Consider the following 24,087-nt stretch of genomic DNA (forward strand, 5'->3'; position numbering starts at 1 on the left):
CTGTTTTGTTATCAAAGTCAATGTTCTTTTCGAATGTTCCACATTGTCCAAAATAGCGCTTAACGTGATGGGCATGGATCCAGCCCTTGCGTCCCTCCACTTTCAGTGCGGTCCTCGTGGTAAGAAGCACCAACTTCGGGGTCTTCCAGCGCGGCTCAAGGGGGGCTGGAACGATCAAAATTCCGGATGCACACAAAGTCCCCTGGGACTATGGCGTGTTCCTTGACCTGTGTGTTGTCAGGGAAGGCGGCAGCAACCTGTGAACGACAAGAGAGTAGTGCAGACATCAAGGAAGCCAGGTAATCTGTCAGCATGTTACTGTCAACATCAGTTATCTTTCTGGGCATAGGCGTACCCCACATATTTGGCGGTCTACCGAAAACCACTTCATACGGAGATAGGCCTGTTCTGGAATGTGCTACCATACGCATGTAAAAGAGGGCAACCGGCAGGGCTACCATCCAATCCACGCCTTTCTCTGCACAGACCTTTGCTAATTTTGTCTTGAGGGTTTGATTATGTCTTTCTACAAGGCCAGCTGCTTCTGGGTGTCTGACACAATGGAACTTCCATGTGTACCCTAACAGAAGGGACACTTGTTTCATTAATTCAGAGGAGAATGGCTGGCCGTTATCTGCATAGACCACCCGAGGTAATCCATACCTGGGGAAATACTCGCGCACTAACTGTCTGGCTGTTGTTACAGCAGTATAATCTGGAATCTGGATAAGCTTCTGTCCATCTAGATAGTGCACACACTACCACCAAGACATACTTGTAACCTCTACATCTGTCCATTTGGATATAATCCATCTGGAGAACCTCAAAAGGGTGGTCAGGAGGATGAAATCCGCCTTGTTCCACCGGGATGCCTTTACCTGGATTGAACTGACAACAGATCATACATGTTCGTACTTTCTGCTTCGCTGCGGCACGCATGTGCTTGTTAAACCAGATGTTCTGTAAGCTGTCTAACATTGCTTTTTCTCCTAAGTGTGCTGGACTATGGGCTGTGTTAATGATTACTTGTACCATGGAATCTGGGAGAAACCATGTGCCTTTTCCCTTAGTCATCCAACCTTGGTCAGTCTGGACCCCTCCTTGTTCAGTCCATTTCTTTATCTCATCTGCAGTGGCATGTGTCTGTATGTCGAGTACGTCTTGAGTGGGATCCCTGACTGTCATACATGTTGTCAGTAATGGTACCTCTGTCCTTGTCGTGTCTGTTGGTGTCTGGGCTGTAAGTCTAGCTGTTCGATCTGCCAGGTCATTACCCTGGGAAATGGTGTCTGTAACTTTGGTGTGAGCTTTGCACTTCAGGATAGAAATGGCTGTAGGTAAATGTATGGCTTCTAACAGGGCTTGAATAAGCTGGCCATGCTGAATCTTGGTCCCATGGGAGGTCAGGAAACCTCTCTCCCTCCATAGTACCCCGAAATCATGAACAACGCCAAAGGCATATTGAGAATCAGTATAAATGTTTACTTTCAAGTGCTTAGCTCTTATGCAGGCTTGTGTCAGAGCGATGAGCTCTGCTGCTTGTGCTGACAATGTGTCTATTTTCTGTGTCTCTATGACTTCTTTATCAGTGGTCACAGCATAGGCCGCTACTAACTCTCCTGCACTCGTTCTCATGCATGATCCATCTACATAGAGCGTTAAGTCTGGGTCTGAAAGTGCAATATCTGTCAGGTCTTGTCTTGGCTTTGTCACTATATTCATTAGTTCCACACAGTCATGTGATGGTGCATTTACTGTACTTGAGGGCAAAAGTGTTGCAGGATTCAGAATATTACAACGTCTGATCTCTATGTGTGGTTGAAATAATGTCAGTTCATATCCTGTCAGTCTTGCTACAGTCAAGTGTTGTGTTCGTATTCTGTTTAAGAGTACCTCCACTGCATGTGGGACCTGTACTGTCAGAGGGTGACCCAGCACTATGGAGTCACTTTGTCTTATGGCTAGGGCTGTTGCTGCAACTGATTTCAGGCATGCAGGCAGAGCCTGGGCCACTGGGTCTAGTGTGCTAGAAAAATAAGCACAAGGCTTGTGTTTTCCTGCTTGATCTTGTGTGAGAACAGATAACGCTGTTCCTTCTCTTTCAGTTACAAAAAGCATGAAAGGTTTGCTGTAACATGGAGTCGCTAACACTGGCGCTTGACATAAAGCTCTTTTTAATTCCTCGAATGCCAAGGTGTGTTCTTGTGTCCAAGGGAGGACAGTCCCCCCTGCCTCCTGTGTAGTTAACTGTATGAGTGGTTTGGCTAGAAAGGCATACTGGGGAATCCATTGCCTACAGTATGAAGTGAGGCCAATAAAGGCACGTACTTCCTTTTGTGTCTTGGGCTGTGAAAGGTTAGCAATGAGCTGTATACGTGCTTGTGTTAGCTGTCTCCCCTCCTTGGAAAGCAAGTGTCCTAGGTACACTACTTGCTTTTCACAGAATTGCAACTTCGAAGGGGACACCTTGTGCCCCTTGTCAGCCAGAAAATGTAAGACTGTCAGTGATGCATTTTCACATTCTTTTCCTGAACGTGCTGTAATCAGGATATCGTCCACATACTGTAGTAACGCAGTGTTGGAAGGCATGTGAATGCTGTCTAGCTGTCTTTTTAGTGCCTGACTGTAAATACTAGGGCTTTCTGTAAAACCTTGAGGAGCTCGTGTAAAGACAAAGCTACGACCTCTTAATGAAAATCCAAACAGGTACTGGCTGTCTGGGTGAATGGGAACACTAAAGAAAGCGTTCTTCAAGTCGATAACAGTAAAGTAAGTAGCCTCTGAATCAATAGCAGTCAACAATGAAGAAATGTCTGGCACCACTGGATATTGTGGTACTACACATTTGTTCAATTCTCGCAGGTCAATAATCAATCGGTACACTGGCAATACACTAGGATCAGATCTTTTAAGGATAGGAATGACAGGCGAGTTACATACATTTGAGACTGTCTCTACCACTACCCCCCGTGCAATAAATTCGTCAACTATTTTCAGTAATGCTGTTTCGGCGTCAGGTGGTAACTTGTATTGTCTAATACGTGGAAGTACTACTCCTGCTTTGAGTGTGACATGGTGAGGCGTAATGTCCATGTAACCTACGTCAGTCGGTCCTTGTGCCCACAGGATCTGTGGCACGTTCTTGAGTCTGTGGTCAAAATCAGTCAGTACATAATGTCCCTTAAAATCACGTAAGAACAGGCGTACTCCTTCTGGAGAACAGCAGATAACTGCTCCTAGATCTTTTAATGTCTTCATACCAAGTAAGTTTTCTGGACATGACTTAGTAAGTAGCAAGTCAGTGGTACGTGACAGTGGAACAACCCCTAGGGAGACTGGTTTTGATACTTCATTAACAATAGGCTTTCCTGAAAATCCCAGGGAAACATTTTGTGAGCCCGAGAGAGGTGCCCCTGGAACCTCGTCATGACTGATGGTAGTTCTGCTCGCCCCTGTGTCAATCAGAAACTTTCGATCCTGACCTAGAACACGACTATGTACATACGGACCCTCTTGATCTACAGGAACCTCAATAAGGGGCAAGCCTACTTCCCTCTCAAGGCTGTTTCATGAGAACTGTTGATATTCTGGATAGTCAGACTGTGTGTGCTGATACATTTGTGGTGTGGCATTAACAGGCGGTGGTGGAGGATAATTTGCTACTGTCTGTTGCGTGTTCTGTTGCGTGTTATTCTGTCTAGGAGTGTACTGTCTCTCTTTTGTCTTGCCTGTAGCTATATTGTGTTTCAGGACAGTGCAGTCCTTTACAAAGTGACCTGGTTGTTTGCAATAATTACAGTTCCCTTTGACAGGTGTCGTGTTATGTTTGTTTGAAGTCGCCGGTACCGTCTGGGCAACCAGCACCTTCATTTTTGTCTCTTTCATGCGTCTCTTTTCATGATCCTGCTCTTCTCTAATCCTATTCTGATGATACTGTAGCATCTGTAACATTTGTGAAGGGCTGTTTGCTTGCCAAGTACTCTCAACCTTCAGTACTCTATTCTTGATCTGGGGTAAGGAATTCTCTACTAATTTGCTCACAAAAAGATGTGGAAATGACTCGCTACCAGGCTTAAGGCCACTATTAATAGTAAAACATTTCTCAAATCTAGAATAGAAATCACTAGTGTCCTCGTCTTGCTTTTGTTTACAGGCTGAAATAGCATCCCAATCTTCCTTTTTAGTAATCAATAATCTTGGCAAAACTTGTATCAGAAATTCAGGTAGTTCTCTAGCTCTATCTCCAAGACCAACTCCTGGGGCCCTGCCCTTCTCTTCTGTTTCCAATGCATCCCAACGTAACTTTTTCTCACCCACTTCCCAGTCTTTTTCCTTAAGTTTTTCATAAATCCCTGCAGGTAACAGTACTTTTAATAGCTTCAGAATGTCAGCGTATGTATAATCTCCTATGCGGAGGATGTCTTTTAATTCACGGTGAAATCCCCCTGGGTCTTTATCATGACAAGGCAACATCTTTTTCATTTCAAGAATCTCTAATTTCGTTAAGGGGGTGTAAACATACACTCGTTGTAACTCATTGGCCGCATTCTTAACGGGATGAACCTCTCGTAGGGGGTTCTGTCTGTCTATGTGTACGTTATGTCTGTCATGGTGTAAGACTGGAGGCATGTATGTAGTCAGAGAATCTATGTACTTATGTCGTTGATCCAGGATTACATTAATTAATTCAGTACCTAAACCTGTCCATCTATCTAGTAAAATGTCGTCAAGTATTTTATGCAAGTGACCAGGATCAGAATGCTGACTTTTATACAACGTTATCAAGTGTTGAACCATGTAAATACCAGCCAAACGCTGTTCGTTCGGTGGAAGGCTTAAGAAAGTCTGAGCCACTATATCACTGCTATATATATTGGCATTGGACACCCACTGGGTGGCTGACCGGGCCAACTCTATTTCGTGTTGTGTGGGAGGTCTCTCACTCCCTATCCATTGTTTCAGTGCTTTTTCAGTAGCCTGGAATAATGCTTCAAGGGAATACCTTTCCTTTATAGCTGACCCTTGTTTACGGTAATCAAGGCACTTGGGTCTGTCAAACTGTCGCGCTTTTCCTACATAATTCATTTTGTCTTTTGGCTCATCTACTTCTTCTGTTGATAACTCACCATTCTCCTCAGACTCTTTTCTGTGCCTTTCTATTATTTCCTTTCGTATTTTCTTGTACATGGCATCTATCTGTCCCTGTTTCTCATGTCTACCGGCATCTATGTGATCACTCCATTCTATCAATCCTGCTTTTACATCTCCGTCCCCTTCGTCCTGTTCCCTGATCAGGCAGTTAATAATAAAACGTAAGACATGGTTCTTAACCCCTACTTTTCTCTGTGCCATGGCTTGTGCTATACTATCTGGTCCCTCCCCCGTTCTAATAAAACGATACATGCTATCTAGGTGATCTTTCATGTCTGGTAATGTCTCTAGATATGCAACAGCTTGTCTTAGTCTACGTGAAATCACGACCATTGAACCCTTTCCTGGTTCTGTATCATATACACAAAATGGAATGGCTTCATCTACAGTAGGCACCCCTCCCACTGCCCCTGGACCTACGTCATCTTTTGCTAGCTGCTGCTGAAGTTGCTGGAGCTGATCTGCTGCTGGGGGTGGAGGAAAACCTGCATTAACGTAGTCTGGAAGGGACTCGTCTAGATACGAGGAAATGAATGCTTCAGATGCTGTCGGCTTTATTCTATGTACTCTATATGGTACAGGTGGTGGCGTTCGAGACCTACTGGGTCTCTCTGAGGTGTTCACTTTAGCTAGTTCTTCTGACAGAACGGGATAAATACCATTAATAACGGCGTTTCTTTCCCTATCAGTCTGTTCTGTTTTGACACGTTCCCCCTCCTCCCGCAGTTCCTTTTCTCTGGCTTTTTTCCCCAGCTTGTCTAGCTCTATCTGCTTTATTCAATTCTTTCTCTGTTCTCCTATGTGACTCTTTGCGCCACAATTCGATGGCATCTTTCTGAGAGGGTCTTGACTTCTTTTTCCATAGCGCTTCCTCCACCCTCATAATACATTCAGGATCCCATGTTCCCGAGATTGGCCATCTATACTTTTCCTCCAGGTCCTTGGTGTAGTCTACCCATAAGTCTAAAAACAAAATGGCGTCTAGCCCATGCTTATTATACATATAATGACCAGGTGTGTCTCTAGGCGGGATGTTAACTGGTTCTTCTAGTATACCTTTTCTGGTCCCTATCTGACGTAACTTTGAAAACAGTGGCATGTTTGAAACCAATATTCACAAAAATAGACTGAAACAATCAACAATCATTCACACACAAACAAATATTAAACACTAAAACAGTTACAACCTAAACTGATACAGAGAACTAAACATGTACTTGAAAACCATACCGGTCTCAAAAATGAGACACCTCTTGACCGCGCCCACGTTTACCATGGGCACGTCTTTACCGGTCTCACGTGAATGAGACACGTCTTTACCGCACCCACGTTTACCATGGGCACGTCTTTACCGGTCTCACGTGAATGAGACACGTCTTTACCGCACCCACGTTTACCATGGGCACGTCTTTACCGGTCTCACGTGAATGAGACACGTCTTTAATCTTGATGCATTCCCCACAGTGGTACTCACCGGGAAGCAGAATCTTGAAACTTGAAGGCCTCGGACTTCTACGCATGCGCCTTGGAACAGGTGGACCTCTGGAGACCTCGGACCTTGCTCTCTCATGGGCTGGGCTCTGGGTTGAGACGATCCGCTTTCATCACCGCCTCACATGGATGCCTGGTCGCAGTCCGTCCTCCTCCTGGGCCTGAGGGAGTAGCGGGTAATCCCAATGGCGTGTACACTTTAAAGTCCGACACGGCTGTGGAAGGGGGCAAAGACTAGACCTACAAACTCCGGCGAGTGGGGAAAGGGACATGTCCCTGTTCGGGCGCCAATTAATGTGGTAAATAAAATATTACCCTGGCAGAATTTCTAGGCATTAACCAAATATCATGCATCAAATGAGAGACAGGATCCGTGGTGTCCAAGTTAAAATGGGCTTTATTCCAATAACTCGAGTCAAAGGGAGAATATGTTCCATCGCCACTGAGGTTCAGGAAGAGTAATCTAACATTCAATAACAATGAACAGCATATATACAATTTTCTCCTTGTACATAGGAGCAGGCGCAAGACAGAAAATGAGATAAGAGCATGTGGGCGTACACTTGATGAGTCATAGGTAGATGATAGGTAGATGTCATAGGTGGGTGGGTACTTAGGGGAGGTGTTTGCATGACCAGCTGGAACTCTGCCCTAATTGTGCAACTTTGAGCATGGGGTGCAAATGACGTGTAAATGGGATGAGCCTGACTTTTGGCTTAGCAGAGTAATCTCTTGTGTCAGGGCGACTTGAGCACGTCTGGTACAACTGATGTCTGGAGTCAGGGGATGTTTTATCTGAAACAAAGGTTCATCGCTAGAAATAAAGAAAAAGCATATATTTCTCCGTTCATTGCATGGGGGCTGAGACAGAGAGCTAGGCCTTATCTGTCGCGAACGGGTTCTGTTTACATTTCCTCACCGGGCAAGGATGCCACTCTGTACAGCAAAACAGATAACTGTTATTCATAACACTGTCTTGGCAGAAGTTCAGAAAGTGGTTCAACCACAATAAAATAAAGGGCTCAGTACGATATTTATTTAAAATGCACAATGCAGAATGCAAAATACATGGGCCTTTATTTTAGCTTAACGTTTGGGAGACTTTGATGACTTGACTTGCAGGACATGTCTGCAGAGGCCTAGTGATTCAGGCCACTACGAGAAATATGCATGGGTGACATGCACATGAATGTAACATAGGGTATATGTAGTGGACATTATTTGGTCAGGCAAAATATAATTTTCCACACTTGGACCGGTACCGCTGAAGTCGCCCCACGTTGGGCGCCAACTGAAGAACCGGGTTATTTAATACCCAGGGGCACGCCCAAAGTCTTCGGGTTCCACCTGTCTTAGAATACAGAGACACGGGACTCTTCTTGGTGGCATCAAAGATCACATTTATTGGCTGCAGCCAGTAACAGAAGTCCTAGAAATCATCAAGGTATGAGTTCTCAGGAGACTGCTCAATTTTACACAGCAAGTCATCCCTTTTTATGCCAAACATTATGCTTCAGGCAAACATTCCTTGTTTACAGTTTAAACAATCACTTGTTTCCACAACTAAAGTATCGCATGACGACAAACCCACTTTTCAGTTGCCCAGCCCATGATCAATCATCGGTCAAACCCAACATTCTTCTTTAGACAGGTCAAACGAACCCATAATAAAAAAAGGCCACAACACAATCGTAAATAGACCATAAAGAAAGGAGCAGAAACAGGTGAGAGTAGGATAAGGCATATTTGTGTGCAATAAAACTTTTACGATGTCCTGTGCTCTGATCCTTAATCTTGATCAGCTAAAGGGCAGGAACTGGTTTAACAAGGTCAGCTTCAGGCAACAGGGTCTGTTCACTCAGGTCAAACAGGAGTCAGCACGAACTGGAGTTAAGGTGTACATGTACTTAAAAGACTTGTTCAGCCACAGTCATCGGCCTATGTGAGGGCAACCACAAAATGGCTGCCATACACAAAATGGAACCCAAGGGTTCAGAACGAAATCCCTAAATACGTAGTGAATCCATCAGTCTAACATGACGAAAACACTCCTACTTGCCGCACTAACTAGTTACGGTTCGCTAATATCAAATTCATAACGAAACCATGACCTTTATGGAACGGGTTCAGAACTCACGGAACCTCAGAGTAGGATGGCCTGCTGGGGCGCTATTATGGGTATGCAGTAATTGTGTGAAGAAGAGGGAAATGTGTGTGTTTTGATTCTTTTGTGATACTGTTCAAAACTATTTTTAATTGGACGGTAATGCTTCTAACGTGTTCATAAATCAACATGTCACAATAAAGGAGGCTATTACTTGAGAATCTATGTTGTTAAAAGTTCTTGGCTCTGGAATGGGTTTGTCACAACATGTCTGGATTCCACCAGCTTTGCTTCATATCATTTGCATTAACCTATTCTTCTCATTTGTACCCATCCTTGCCTTAATACATGCTCATTGTTCCTACCTCCTAGGGCACTCCTGTTTTTGTTCATGCTGGACCTTTTGCCAACATTGCACATGGGAACTCATCAGTTTTGGCTGACAAGATTGCACTGAAGTTGGTTGGAGAAGACGGGTTTGTTGGTAAGTTACTGATCATGTGTGCCACTGCATGGTGTGATGTTGACTTTTGTAGAGAACATCCTTTCTACATACTCCAATTACGCTCAGGCGCAAGAGGAGAGTACAGTATTAAGAACAGTTTGACTTATTTTGTGTACCAATTATTAACTGCATTAACCAGCAAACCTAATTGTATGATTTTCCAGTGTTGTAAGTTACCATGTTGTGTTCATGCTAATACTCAAATTCTGAAATGATTCAGCTGAAGTTGGAATAACTACCATGTTGCAATTTTTTGTGCTCCTACAGTTCTGAGTTAATAGTGCACATTCAGTAGTAAACTATACACTGCTGTAAACACCAGAATGCCAACTTGTAGTGGGGAAGCTTGAGGGAGTTGGGCATTTCATTGAAAAGTGAAAAAGATGTGTGGTTTGTTATCTTCATGACTGTATCATCTCCTATTTGTAATAAAGCATAGCTCTAAAAGAAAAAGTACATAGTCCTATTTTTCACATTGAACAATATGTGGTCTGGTTGAATTTCTGTAGGTCAACCAGAAGTGGTGGAATGTTAATTTATTTCAAAGCTAATTTTTGGTATCTGCAGGCAGTAGACCGGATGAGAAGAAAACATTGTGTAACTTTATCGTCCCTGCCTTAGTTACATTGGCCTTCTAGTGGGTCTGAGAATTTATTTGACAATGCTGTCCTTGTGGTGCCCAGTTGGTAAGTGGACTTCTGAGCTCTAATTTCTCTCCACTCCTGGATTTCTAGTATCCTTGTTGTCCTTAGCAGTATGATCTGCCCTCATTAAGCTACTATCACTCAACTGAAGACACAACAATTTTTTAATTGAACAAGTACCACCAGTAGCCTGAAAACAGTTATACATAAATATAACTTAAAGCTGCAAATCGTCCTGCCCATCAAGGGATTTCAAAGCAAGGGAATTCTGAAGAAACGAAGGATGAAGAGGATATTGAAATTGATTGGAAGATAAACTAGAATAGGGTGCTATCTAGTGTGAGCTCCTGTTTTCTTTTCTGTGAAGGGAAACGCACAGAGCCATTGGACGGCTGTCAAAAGGCTACCAAGTTATGTTCAGTTAAAACAGATATCTTGTTTTTGCCTCCAGCTCTTTAAATAACTTCTTTATGGATGCTCTCTGCAGTATCAGCATAGATAATGCTTCCCTGCAGACGCTGAGTTCTCTATTGTGCTCAGTTTGTTTTAGGGACGAGGAATAGACATATTAGTGTAATGAGTCTCCTGCTGCTGAATTTCAGAGGTTGCCCTCTAGGCTGAGTTGCATCTCAGAATCCCATATTTTCACTGGAAGATCGATTGGCTTGCCCAGTGCCTCTGCCTCCTATGATTGCCTGAGGGGGCTAGCAGGCTTCCAGGAGCTAGTGATGAAGGAACGTAGAAAGACGAGTGGCTAGGATACAAATATTGTTGTGTCTGTGGGCAATGAAGGAATCTGGAAGTGTGCGACTGAGGGGAAGTGAAGGAGGTGACTGAGCCTTTAGGATGTGCATCAGGAGAGCTCTTTAATAGCAGATTTGCTTCAATGTCCAGATGACAGAAACAACAATGCTGAATGCTTGCTGTGCTTCCAGTGCTAAATATATGCCCGGTTCTGAGATTTTTGGTTGCGGGAGTTCTATAATTTCTCAGATTTCTAATCCAGGGTGATTAGAGATTGCTTTGTATCAGAGTTGGGAATCTACCTTGGTGACTGAGGAGTTGAAGCAGCGACAGATAATTTAGGCCTTAGTGATTCTGGACTGAGCTGTAAAGGAACATTTGAAGTCCTGCTTTGACACATTTAGGGGATAATGACAAATGTACAAAGGACATGGGAGTATCTTCCCCTCTGTCCAGCCCCTCCTCTGGGAGGGACTCCTGAGTCATCCTAATCCCATTCCCAGGGTATTTAAGGGCTTACCTGTAGGTGGGTCTTCAGAATCGTCATGGGACAAGACCCAAGCCTGAAACCACATCACTCTTCGACAGTCTGGATACTTGGACTTCGCTGGACTTCATCTGGAACCGAGACTGCATCACTGAAGACTTCTGATGCTCCCGGTCTCACTGTTCTGCGAGCCTTCTTTGTCATCTGTGTCTGTGCTTCTTCCAGGTTCTTCAACAGACCTGTGGGCATCAGGGGCACCCGATGTAATCTTCCTTGGAGTGAAGGGGTCACTGCTGCATCTGCAGGCACTGCAACAAAGCTGACCGGAATGCTGCTCCTACGGCCCATGGACTTCAAAAGGCTCTGCAACTATCTTGATGCCTGACCTGTCCTCTCTTCAATTTTGAGGTCAGTATCCCTCGTCTGAACCGCTGGGACCAAACCCCTGTGCGCTGCGTTGATTTGCCGTTGCTAAGGCATGTTGGCTCTGCACTCCAGAGATCTTTGGGCTTCAAGAAGCTTCAGCCTCCATCATCTCCTCCAGCGAAGTACAGCATCTTCACTGCATCCTCTACACCGTGGGCCTTCCTTCTTGGTGAGCTGCTCTTGTGACTCCTGTGCCTTCTGCCTGTGGGTCCTCTTGAGGCTCTTCTGCTTCAGTGGGCTCCCCTGCTTGCTTGGGGCTTGCTCTGGCTCTCCTGCTGATGGTGAGTCCCTTGGACCTTGCTGGTCCCAAAGTTGCTCCTTCTACGCTTTCCCGGCTGTTTCAGCTGCCAAGGCTTGTTGGTGTTCTCGCCGGACACCGATCCCTGGTTCTCGACTTCCAACGCAGGACAGCTCATGTACGGTTCCTGGTCTTCCCAGCGTTGCCTGGTCCTCACAACTGCAGCCACAAGGTCACGTTACCTTTTTGAACCGTCTGTCAACGGTGGGCATTACTCTTCCGTGCCTCTTGGTCACCTCAGAGTGGCATAGACACTGTCCTCTCTGCTTACAGGTTCTTCTCTTCTATAATCCAACCTTGGAGTCTACCGGACTCTTGCACAGTCTTCGCCAGCAGCATCTTTACTGAAGCCAGCGGTAGAAGTGGGGGGAATCGGAAGGGCACAGCTGCTGACCGTGAAGAGCAGGATCCCTGTAGGGCACTGTTGACTCTGTGACCACTGGAGGGAGCCTGTGAGCTGTGAATCGCCAGAGAATGCCAGAACGCCATCTTCTTCGAGACGAGACGGACGCGGTGACTGCTGCTGCCACCGCGGCCGTTGAGGAGCTAAAGAACCCAGGGAAGAACGAGGAAATAGCGGATCGGCCGCTGGTCTCCATCTGCCTGTCTGCCTGTCTATCAGCCCGACCGCGAGGCTGACCGTGTGGCTACTGGGTCGCCGAGGTCAGCAGCACAGCGGTGAGCCGTGCGCCGCGAGCAAGAAGCGAGGTGCTGCGGGCAGGTGTGAGCGCTGTTCCAAACCCTGTGACAACAACACCGCCACAGCGGGGCGCGGAGCCTGTTACTTTCGGCCCCCCCACCGGCTCAGTCACTGAGGTGCTGCAGGCAGGTGTGAGCGCTGTGTTCCAAGCGCTGTGACAACAACACCGCCACAGCGGAGGGGAGCTTGTTACGTTGGCCCCCCACCGGCTCTGTCGCTGAGAAGCCTCGAGCTAAGGGCTGAGAAGGGCTGTGAATAGAAGAACAGAGAACCGGTAAACCCTGGGGAGAGCGAGGAACTGGTGCTGGAGGATAAGAGGACTCGTGTGCCGGTGAGTCAATAGCAAGGCAGCAAGCACCAGCTGGGGGCTGGAGTGGGGGAGCACACGCAGAGCAAGAGCAAAGCCAGAACTTTAATACCCTGGCCAGCCATTTGGGACTGAGGCAGCGGGCAGCGGCTTTTAGCTGGACTGAGCAGCAGCGGGCAGGGCCAACTCTACCTGTTCATCGAGGCCACCCCCCACATAGGAGAACACGCTGCCCTCTGCTGTCCCAACACCACCACTTCCCCCCGCCGCCTTCCCATCGCAGCGAGCACAACTCACCAGGAAAGACAATTTAAACAGGGAAAACCATGAGGACTAGAAACTCAACCTTACTACAAGCACAGGAAAAGCCCCGCCCCATAGATCAGCTAGGAGACGGAAGGCAAATCTTTTCTACTCCCCAGGAGCGGGGGGTCTGCACCCCGGGCTAGGGCACTGGGACGGGGGACTCTCAGGATCACTCGGAGCTACCGGAGCAACGCCGAAGTCCCCTGGTCCATCTATTGCGTTCCCAGCATTGACATCGATCCCACCACCGCCGCAAACAGCGCCACTGGGGAAGAGCTATAGCCCACTCAACTTAATCGCCCAGACGTCGAGACCTGGCGCCAACGATACCACTACTGGGATCCTAGGAAACGGAGACATAAGAAGCTTCTTGTGCCCTCTGGTAACAAGTTCAGCTGAACCACTCAGGACTTCAAGTTGCACACCGCCTAATAAAGCATTGGAGGACGGTCAAACCCCTAGCTCTATTGCCACCCGGGCACTAGGATTACCCCTATCACCTATAATAACTATGCTCCAGGGCGGAAAACCCCTCAAGTTAGAGGCATTAGACAGGGTGGTACCTAGGTTGATCACATAAGAACAACAACTCCGACTCACCAATTACTGGAAGACCCCCAACCGACTACGACCCCAAACGGGGTTTCTACGTTTGATGCACCCAACAGCACACACTCTGACAACGAAAGAAGAGCTTCGGCAAACGGAGTGCATATGCTCGACGCGCCCAACAGCACTTATGAAACTAACGAAGGAGGAGGAACCCCAGAATTACTGGCCGCCCGTCAAATCCAGTCCCCGAACCTGTCGAGATGGAGCATCCTGGAACAAGACAAAACGGCTCAGCAATCAACGTCAGTGAGCAGCCGCATGGACGGGGGGAGAAGCCACCAGTGATTGTAGACCACCTATCACTGATCAACGAGACACTCATCTCAATGACAGGCGCCGCAATAATGCACGCAGACAAGCCCGACGCCCAGATAAATATATTGCAAACAGTCGCAAACCTGATCTCTGGGATTGATTCCAAACTGGATCATCTGAATTCCCTGATCCGCAGAGCAAAGGATAGCACATATTTCAAGCCAGAGTCATGTAGTTGCAGTCCAATTCTGCACAGCCTAGAAAAACTCCCAAACATCATGACCACATTAATAGAGGATCTCAAGAAAGAAGCTAGCAAGAACAAGGATTCAACCGCACAGGACCCAGCTCTAGACCCTCAGAATTTTAAGTTTCCTTTTTGGTGTCCTCGGCTAATTCGCACATACCGTAATATGCCAGGGTCACAGCGACATACTTCCCCATGGCGGATCAGGTACAGCGCGCAGCCAACCCAATTAACCTCTTAGAATGTCTCGCTCTTTAACTGTTCTTCTTACGCTTAATGTGCGAGGGCTCAATAATCCCATCAAGCGCAAGGCGGTCCTATCCCTCCTAGAGCACTCGAAGGCAGACATATGTCTCCTACAGGAAACACACTTGTTGCCCAAAGATCAACACAGACTCAAGTCCCGAGCCTTTCCCTGGCAGTTCTTCTCGTCCACGTCTAGAAAAGTAGCTGGGGTGGCAATCTTAGTGGCCAAATCCTTCCAGGGGCGGGTCCTGCAGAAAGAGGCAGAGATCAGGGGTAGGTTGCTAGTCCACCGCTTCCATAACCTGTTTTTTCACAACACTGCAGACCGCTCTGCCCACAGGTCTGGACAGGTGGGGTCTCTATCAGCAGCAGGACACACTCACCTCTCGGATCTGGATCTCACCAATCTGTGGAGACACGCACACCCACGGCGTACGCCTATTATTCCGCGGCCCACAAAACATATGCGAGACTTGACTATCTCTTGTGCTCCTCCCAGCTGGTACTTCAGGCACGAGATGTAGAGATCCTCCCGGCCTCCCTATCCGACCACTCCCCGGTGGTGGCGTCCTTTCTTATTCCAAACACGCCCGGCCCGCAGCGGCACTGGCGGCTGCGCGATGGTCTCCTGCAGAACCCAACCACGTTAGGACGGATTAAAGAGGCGCTCGCTCAGTTCCTCACTCACAATGCTAACGATGACACCTCCAAAGCCACACAATGGGCAGCTCTCAAGGCGGTCCTTCGTGGAGAATTTATCTCTATAGCCACGGCTAATAATAGAGAGCGCGCACAGAAAAGGTCCGAACTCACACAGCGTGTGGCGGAGCTGGAGCAGATGCACCAGCGCACTGGAGCAGCCCGGGCGTGGCGTCAGCTGTGTACAGAGCGGAAGATGTTAGCAGCACTGGACCAGGATATGGCCGAATTTGCCGCTATACGCCTCAGGCACGCATATTACACAGGCGGGGATCGCTGTGGGAAATTGCTGGCGAGTAGACTGCGGGAGCAGATTCAGAAGCAACATATCCGAACCCTCCAGTCTCGCCACGACACCCCCATCCAGAGGACGCGGCCATCGCCGCAGTCTTTGGTGACTACTACGCTGAACTTTATTCGGCGGACCATCTCGACCTACAGTCTGGCCATGACTACCTTCAAGGGGCCGCCCTCCCGTCCCTGAATGCAGCACAGGCAACGTTCCTCGACCGGCCCATCGGCCTAGAGGAGGTGATCCCGGCGATCTCCCGCCTCAAGTTGGGGAAATCGCCAGGCCCGGATGGCTACACAGCGGCCTTTTATAAGACCTTCTGCCCACAAGTGGCCCCATTATTGAGAGACCTCTTTAACACCTTCGATCAACCTGGCGCCATACCCCCAGATCTTCTGGAAGCGGCAATATCGGTGATTCCCAAACCCAGGCGAGTTCCCACCCGTTGTAGCTCCTATCGACCGATCTCCTTGCTCAACATCGACCTGAAACTGTACACCGGCATAATCGCAAGTAGGCTGGCGCCGTACATGCAGCAGCTGGTGGAGCCCGACCAAGCCGGCTTCATCCCGCAACGGCAGACCAGCGACAACACCAGACGGGTCCTTCACCTTATTGAGTAGCATGCAGTCTGGCCTCGTCCGTGACCCACACGGACGAGGCCGGACTGCATGCTACTCACGATCGATGCGGAGAAGGCATTCAATAGGGTGCACTGGCCCTATCTGGACCTGGTGTTACAGCGGTTCGGGGTAGGAGAAATCCTCCGTAATCGTATATTTAACTGTTACCGCCACCCAAACCCCACGTTTTCGGATAGGCAGGGGAACCAGGCAGGGGTGCCCGCTCTCCCCCCTCCTGTTCACGCTCTATATGGAGCCGTTGGCCCAACACATTAAGCACCATAGCCTCATCACGGTCATCCCGTTCGGTGGGGACACTCACACGATCAGTCTATACGCCGACGACATCTTACTCTCCCTAACCAATCCGATGCAATCCCTCCGAGCACTCTTTGTTGAGCTCCACACTTTTGCGCTGGCGTCGGGCTTCAAGATCAACGTTGCGAAATCGGAGGCCCTGAACATATCGCTGTCCCCTGAGGTGCTGGCGGATGCCAAAGCTGAATTTGACCTGCAGTGGTCGACGTCCACCATTCCCTACCTGGGAGTCTTGCTGGGCCCAACGGTGCGGGCCACTGTAGAAGCCAACTATACTAGACTCAGCGCTTGCCTCCGCGACAATCTCAGACGATGGAAACATCTTACGTTGTCATGGCTGGGTCGTGTTGCGGCCGCCAAAATGACGATGCTGCCGCAGATCCTCTATGTGTTTCAGACCCTCCCTCTACATTCACCGAAGGGATGGCTTCAGAGGACGCAGGCGGATCTGGCACGCTTTGTCTGGAATGGCCGTCGCCCGCGGTTTAAACACGCGAACGCTATACTCCCCCAACCCCCCTGCACATGGAGGGGTAGGAGTACACGACCTCACCTTATACTTTCAGGCGACCCAGCTGCGCACGTTGTTGGAGTGGCACCAACTGGATTCAAGCAAACACTGGCTCTTTCAGGACCAGGCGGTGGCAGGTCGCCCGCTTCAGGGTGTCCCGTTCTTGCCGCGCTGCCATAGGCCCCCCAACCTCTACGCATCACTCATTACGAGCACCGTCCTGGATGTGTGGGACAGGGTGGCTGTTCGGCGGGAGCTCACCTCCTTCCCCTCCCCGATGACGCCGCTCTTTGACAACCCTGACTTCTCTCCCGGCCTTGAATCCCGGGCGTTCGCGATATGGAGAACTACACCATGCAGGAATTTGGGACATATGTTTGACCTTAATGGCATCCTTCCCTTTCAGAAAGTGAAAGAGGACTACGGCATACCGGAAACGGATCGCTTGCCCTACTTGCAGGTCCGCCACTGGGTGTTACAGCTGTCGGTCAGGCCCGGAGCACAGCGCTTCCTTACTCCGAACGAGAAATGGCTATTAACACGCACCTCTGATAAGAAACTAATCTCCGATCTGTACCAACACTTACTCCTCACCAACATCTACACCTACAACGCAGGGAGGGCCAGATGGGAGAAGGACCTGGGGAGACAGCTTACACGCAAGGAATGGGAGGGGGTTTACCACAGAGCCAGACACTCTGCCTATCACATGGGCCTTACTGAAACCATGACCAAAGTAGCCACCTATTGGTACCACACACCTGCACGACTACATCAATGGGACCCCCGAGTTAGCAACCGCTGTTGGAGGGGGTGTGGGGAGCTTGGCACACTGGAGCACCTGCTTTGGAGCTGTGACCACCTGCAGGCCTATTGGACATCAATCTTAGATCTGATAGACGCACACCTAGATACGCAGCTGCCCAGATTTCCTGCTTATGTCCTACTGGGCCTTCCCAATGCCCTGATGTACCCCCTAAAATCCAGGAGAGGGAGGCTTATTGCAATTGCCTGGGGGCAGCTGTACAAAACATAGTAGCGCATTGGAGAGCCGTTCAGCCTCCTTTACAAATAGGATGGTTGCACCGGCTATGGGCGATTCTAGGGATGGAGAAATTGTCATTGGCAAGGGCAGGGAGGGGGGAGGAATTTGCAGAGCTATGGCAGCCGTTCTTGACCCTACTGACGGGAGAATTCCGAGAACTGAGCTGCCCCCGTTACCTGCGATTGCTACACCTTGCAGACACCCTGCTCCCAGACCCTAAGAAGCAGTCACGCAAACGCAAGACCCCAGATGGTGTTGCAACCTGAGGACCCTCTTAGAGAGGAGACAATTGTTAGCTTTTATCTTTGCTCCGTGGACGAGGAAGGAGGTGGGTGGGGGTGGAGGATGGGGGGCTGGGGTTTGTTTTTCCTTCTTTCTTTCTTCCTTCCTTTGTTACGCAGGTTTCATGATCGATACCACCTGCACCTGCCTCTTAGCTTTTAAGACGCGGCCGGCCCGGTTGGGTTGTAGGCAGCTTGCTGTGTTAACGCGCCCGATGGGGGCATTTCTTGGCAATGTTCACACTACTGACTCGTTACCGTCCGCAAAGTGTTTCCACAGGTGCGGGTGGTTGTACTCATTGCGATGTTTGACTTTGCTGTTTAATAAAACAGAGTAAATACATAACCCACAAGGACAAAGCTCCGTGAAAGCGATTCAAGCCCACCCAAGTGATCACGACCCATGCCCAACTAATTCTCAGATCGTTGCTCAATCAACGTTGATGATGCGCCGAGTTCCCCAAGCGCCATCAGATGCCATAGAACTCGAGGACGCTGAAAATATGCCGCCCAATAACGGTCCACCCAGCTTGCCACTCATGGTGGCCTTCCAGTGGTCAATGGGGTAAAACAGGGAGGCAAACCCCCACCCACCGGGCGCAGTACAGCCACCACAAACTGGCGGCCAGGCGGTGGATTCCGCCTGCCAATTAAACTACACCCAATCCCAGGATCGGAAAATAATGCAGTACCCCGACTGTCTCTCAGGGGAAGTGGGACATCCTCAACCGCAGCAATCTTTTAACACTTTGCGCAAACATCCCAGGGCTGGAAGGAATAAAAACTACAGACATTGAAACCATCTCCTTCTGCCACCAGATCCGGAGGAGAAAAATGAAACCACGGAGCTAACCTTTACGAGCCCGGACATGGCCGAGGCACTGAAAAGTCAGCATAAGCTATTGGAAAGCTGGGGTATAAAAATAAAACTCAAGCCCGCACAAAAATACCCCCAAATTTTAAAAACCCACTCCGCGTATTTCCAGTCGGGAAACACGGTACAACCAGCCGGAGGGAACTCACGCTTGCATGCTCCCCCCACCCACGTGTCAAATGCGGCGTCCATCCTTCAGGGGTGCAAAGGTGGCATAAATACAGGCCCAATCAACAGAACCCCAATCAAGATAACAACCAACCTGACCCAGGGTACACGCATATGCGCAACATTGGGGCGCGCGAGCAAAGATTGGTCTTGGCTGCCGCTAGCACTAAACCCCAGATCCTAACTGATATTGCCCTAAAGACTTAGGCCATCCCCACCGAAGCATGACCAACGCGCATCCAAAATCCTTAGATAAAAATTGGTCTCCGGACAGCTTGAAAATTATGACCTGGAATGTCGCAGGGCTCAAAAAGTTGCTCCTGAACCAAACCGCGGTGAAATTCATGGAGGAGGCGGACATAATCTGCATACAAGAATCCTGGCAGATCCACCCTCTTTCACTAAGAGGACATGCAGAATTTGGAAAACCAGTAAAAAATACCAACACATTCGGAAGACCATCGGGGGGGATATGCGTCTATATAAAACACTCACTGAAACTGGAATTTGTGGAAATACCCAACCTGCCGGACACCCTTCAGGCAGGCATCTTGAAAGGCCGCCATTCGATAAATGGAAATTTCTCATTTTTATTAATCAACCTCTATCACAATCCACATGGGCCTATAGCCAACTCGGCCATGCTAATAAACCACCTAGAGTCCTTATTGCTCCAATTTTCGTCCTTAGAATGTATTATTCTCGGCGATTTCAACATCCACAACATAGGGGTTCCAACCACACGAAGTCATCAGTCAGGGGCCACTAACGCACTGAACGACCTATTAAAATCTTACAAACTGGCGACAGCGCATTCAGTCCATCTAAAGAATAGCCCAGGGACCTTTGTCAGTCCCAGATACAACAATCAAACAACGATTGACTATATCATCCTAAGTGATAAACTGCAACCCCTAATGTTAAACATCTCCGTTCACCCGCGTAGTGACAGTGATCATGCTGCCTTAACCATCACGTTGAACTTTATAGTGGATACACGCCATAGGCTTGAATGCATTGGAGCAGCCGACGGTGAAGAACTAATAAAGCTGCCCAGAAGAATCAAATGTGGACAGACTGTAACTACCACATTTAACAACTGGGCAAACCTGTGGACAGACTGGCCACCGAGTGAACAGAAAAAGGGTGCAATAGCAACTTGGAACGCCATAACAGGGACCCTGGCGGCGATTCTTCGTGGGAACACAGATAGTACAACTCATAGGCATCCTCCAACGGCATATGGATACAACGCAGAGATTAAAACAAGCGCTAAACAACTGAACAGGAAAAATCAAGTCTTCCGTAAAACTGGCACGAGTCCAAATAAGAAACAATTACAAGAGGCCAAAAAAAGTCATTCAAAGAAGGTTTGGGCAGCAAAACGAGACTATTGTGAAGCACAATGGCTGAAAATCTTTGACCTGTTGAGCCCAGGAAAATCGCAAGAGTTTTGGTACTATTTAAGCAACCTGGGACGAGGCTCAAACCATAGAGAAAATTCTCTTGAAGCTTCCATCTGGGTTGCCCATGTAAAAGCACTCTACAACGAAGATGGACCTGTCAACAAGCAAAACGAAGCATCCACCGTAGGAGATGAACTAGACCCCATCACCGAGAAGATGTCTCCGCCTGGAAAACTGTTAGTGTCTAAAATTCTAAAAAACATCAGACAAAACGGCGCCCCGGGCCCTAACGGCCTTCCTGGCCATTTATTCAAAGCAAACATTGACTTTTGGTCCGAAAACCTGACCCACCTGTACACTGAATGCTGGCTTCTGGGGGATGTACCAGACTCATAGAGAGGCTCGCTCTTACATCCAATCCACAAGAAAGGCCCCAAAACAGAACCATCAAACTACTGCATGATCGCCCTCCTGGACATTGAGGGAAAAGCCTACGCTAGTGCCATCTTGAGGGACATTGCAGACTGGACGAGTGAAGAAGGCATTCTCCCACTCTGCCAAACCGGATTTAGACCTGGGTCCGCCACAGTTGATAACATCACCGCACTTTCTTTCTTGGTCCATCAAGCGCGGTCACACAAAAGTCCCCCCTTATTCGCCTGCTTTATTGACTACTCGGCGGCGTTCGATGGGGTAGATCGCGCCATTCTGTGGAGAAAGCTGGTTCAATGGAACATCAATCCATCCCTGTTAAGAGCGATCCAGTCCTTGTACCAAAAAACGAGGGTGAAAATCAAACTCTCGAGGAACTACGCATCCGCGAAGATTGACACAGATAGAGGCCTAAAACAAGGGTGCGTGCTAGCCCCATTGTTGTTTAACTTATACACAGCGGACATGGAGAGGGCCTTGACTGGGGCAGCCTTGGCTACCCCAAAGATCGGAGGGACCAAAATCCAATTCATGCAATATGCTGATGACTTGGTACTCCTGGACCACACGAGTATTGGGCTACAAAAGGCGCTGACGGCACTCGCCGCATACAACGATAAAAACAGGCTGGTAGCAAATTCATCCAAGTCAAAAGTAATCATCTTCGGACATTACCCAAAGAAAAAACCATTAAGATGGAGGCTTGGTCATCTCTCGCTGGAAAGCACACAGCGGTACACCTATTTGGGCGTCTGTTTCCAGGAGTCGGGGCTCTCAAGCGCCCATTTAAAGACTATTCAAGGCAAAGGTAAAACCATCTCCTACGCCATCTGCAAGCTGCAAGCCTCCTTCTATAGCCCGTCTACAACGGCTATTCAAAGAGTACTCAAAGCCAAGCTAATGCCGGCTCTCAATTACGCTCAACAGGCATTCCCGGGCAAACTGAATAAAGACCTAGAAAAAATTCATTGCAGAGCCTACAAGAGATTATTCCATCTACCAAGGTGCACCAGAAATACTCTTGTCCGCCTGGAGTTCTCACTCAACCAGCAAAAACTGGAAGAGATGGCCGCCCTAAGTAAATACTACTTTCTAACAACAGCGGCACACGAGAACACACTCAAGGCAGTTCTGAAATGCATCTTCAAGGAACCCGGTAATCCCTGGTCGGCCACTCTCAATGCGGCAAAGGATCATCTCAATCTTGCCATCGAGTCTTGGAACCCCGAACACGTCAATTACACCGCCATCAAAATCGCGATTAAAAAACAAGTACGCGTGCGGTCACGGGAACTGGATCTGGAGTCACTGGCAAGAAAAGACTTCCACGAGTCTCTATGCCTGCCGCACACTCTGCAAAATCCTAAATACCATCTTACGCAGGCCGTGGGCCGCGCAGCCCTTCACAAGATTTTAGCCTACAGACTACATCTGCTGCCCCTCAAAGAATTATACGCCTTTGGACAGGTCGGTTCAGGAGCCCGGGAATGTAGGCTCTGCAGGTATAAACGAGAGTCATTGGCCCATCTTCTATTTTGCTGCCCGGCTCTGCGCACAGCTCGCAGTCTTTATCTCAGGCCAATCTTAAGACAAGCAGGGTCACGCACTGCAAAGGAGGCGATCAACCATCTCTACACACTGACCACGGTAAAACACATGGCCTCCTTTGGAAAGTTTATCCATCAGACACGGTCCATGCTGATGGTCACCGAGGGCTCGAACATATAGAGACTTTGCAGACCCATGTCTCACTATGAACCCTATTTACCGCATCCACTAGAGCTCAGGGAGCCACCACATAGACTCACTTCCCGAAACTCCCTTGGTTTTAACTTTTGTAATTTTGTACTATGGTTTTAATGTAATGGTTTTGACTAACCAAACAAAGTATTCAGCAAGGCCTGCCCCTACTTTTTAAATTTACTAAAGTCCGTTCCCCTACTTCTTTATTTTCAGATTGCGTCCCAGGACTGCAGCAATGGTCCAAACTTGAAATAAAATTATTTAAGAGCCCTGTGTGGTGCTCATCTAGGAAGGCCTCTGCAGTTGCATGCCCTCCTCCCCCTTCTCCTTTGTATCTGTGGGAAGGGGCCTGCCCAGCAACACCGTAGGAGCCATTGTTTTCCACTCTAGGGGCAATCAAGCAGCAAGAGAAAGCGGCTTCCTATGATGGCCCTCCTGCTGCAATTATTTACGTCTCATTTACTGACCGATGCTACCTGCTGTAATGTTCTCCCTTTCCCCCTTCAAGTACAAGCTGAGGCAGTGGAAGTTGTATAACTAGCGTTTTATTTACTTGTAAATATCCTACAGAGCTTAGGGCGCCGAGCGTCTAACAGTGACCGCTCCGGTCGCCAACTGCCGCTTTTCGCCGTTCGCGCCCTTCACCCCTGTCTACTGCGCATGCGTGTGCCTCCTGCTCTAGTCTATGGCGTGACGCGTCATCGCGCACACGCTCATAGACTAGAGCGCATACCACATATCTCCCCCCTTTAATATAAACAACAAACAATTTCCCCCCTTAGGTTAAGAGTCCCCAAGCAGGCGTATAAGTCTATGTTGGGGCACCTCGGGAGGTGGCACCAAAAGCTAGTGTCCATCCATCACAAAGTCTCTATAGCGAGAGGGCGCAGTGACTGCCCTTCCGCTGCGGGTGTGTCTTACCGGCATGTTCTCTCTCTCTTCTGTCTCTCCTTGGGACCTCTCATTTTCTCTCCCATCAGCGCTCTGCTCTGCATTCACCGGTGCGCCATCTCCATCGGTAGGCCTTGCTCCCAGGCCATCCATCTCAGTGTCCTCACCTACACTTTCCCCACAGTCTCCTGTGCTGTGCCCCCCTTGGGGTCTTTCTTCCTGTAAGTCCATCCGTCTCTCGCCCTCTTCGGACTTGGGCCAAACTATTATTTTATTGACTC

General features: G+C 48.5%; 1 protein-coding gene across 2 annotated transcripts in view; it reads left to right on the plus strand.

Moving 5' to 3' along the window:
* Positions 1–24,087, plus strand: part of MTHFD1L (methylenetetrahydrofolate dehydrogenase (NADP+ dependent) 1 like) — a 1,218,839-nt gene that overhangs the window by 747,403 nt on the left and 447,349 nt on the right. For both annotated transcript variants that reach the window (XM_078649387.1, XM_078649386.1), the window contains exon 20: positions 9,119–9,230. In XM_078649387.1, coding sequence (XP_078505513.1) covers positions 9,119–9,230 — 112 coding nt within the window. The remainder of the gene's footprint in view (positions 1–9,118; positions 9,231–24,087) is intronic.

The sequence above is a fragment of the Lissotriton helveticus genome, chromosome 6 (assembly GCF_964261635.1).
Source record: "Lissotriton helveticus chromosome 6, aLisHel1.1, whole genome shotgun sequence".
Classification (NCBI taxonomy): Eukaryota; Metazoa; Chordata; class Amphibia; order Caudata; family Salamandridae; genus Lissotriton; species Lissotriton helveticus.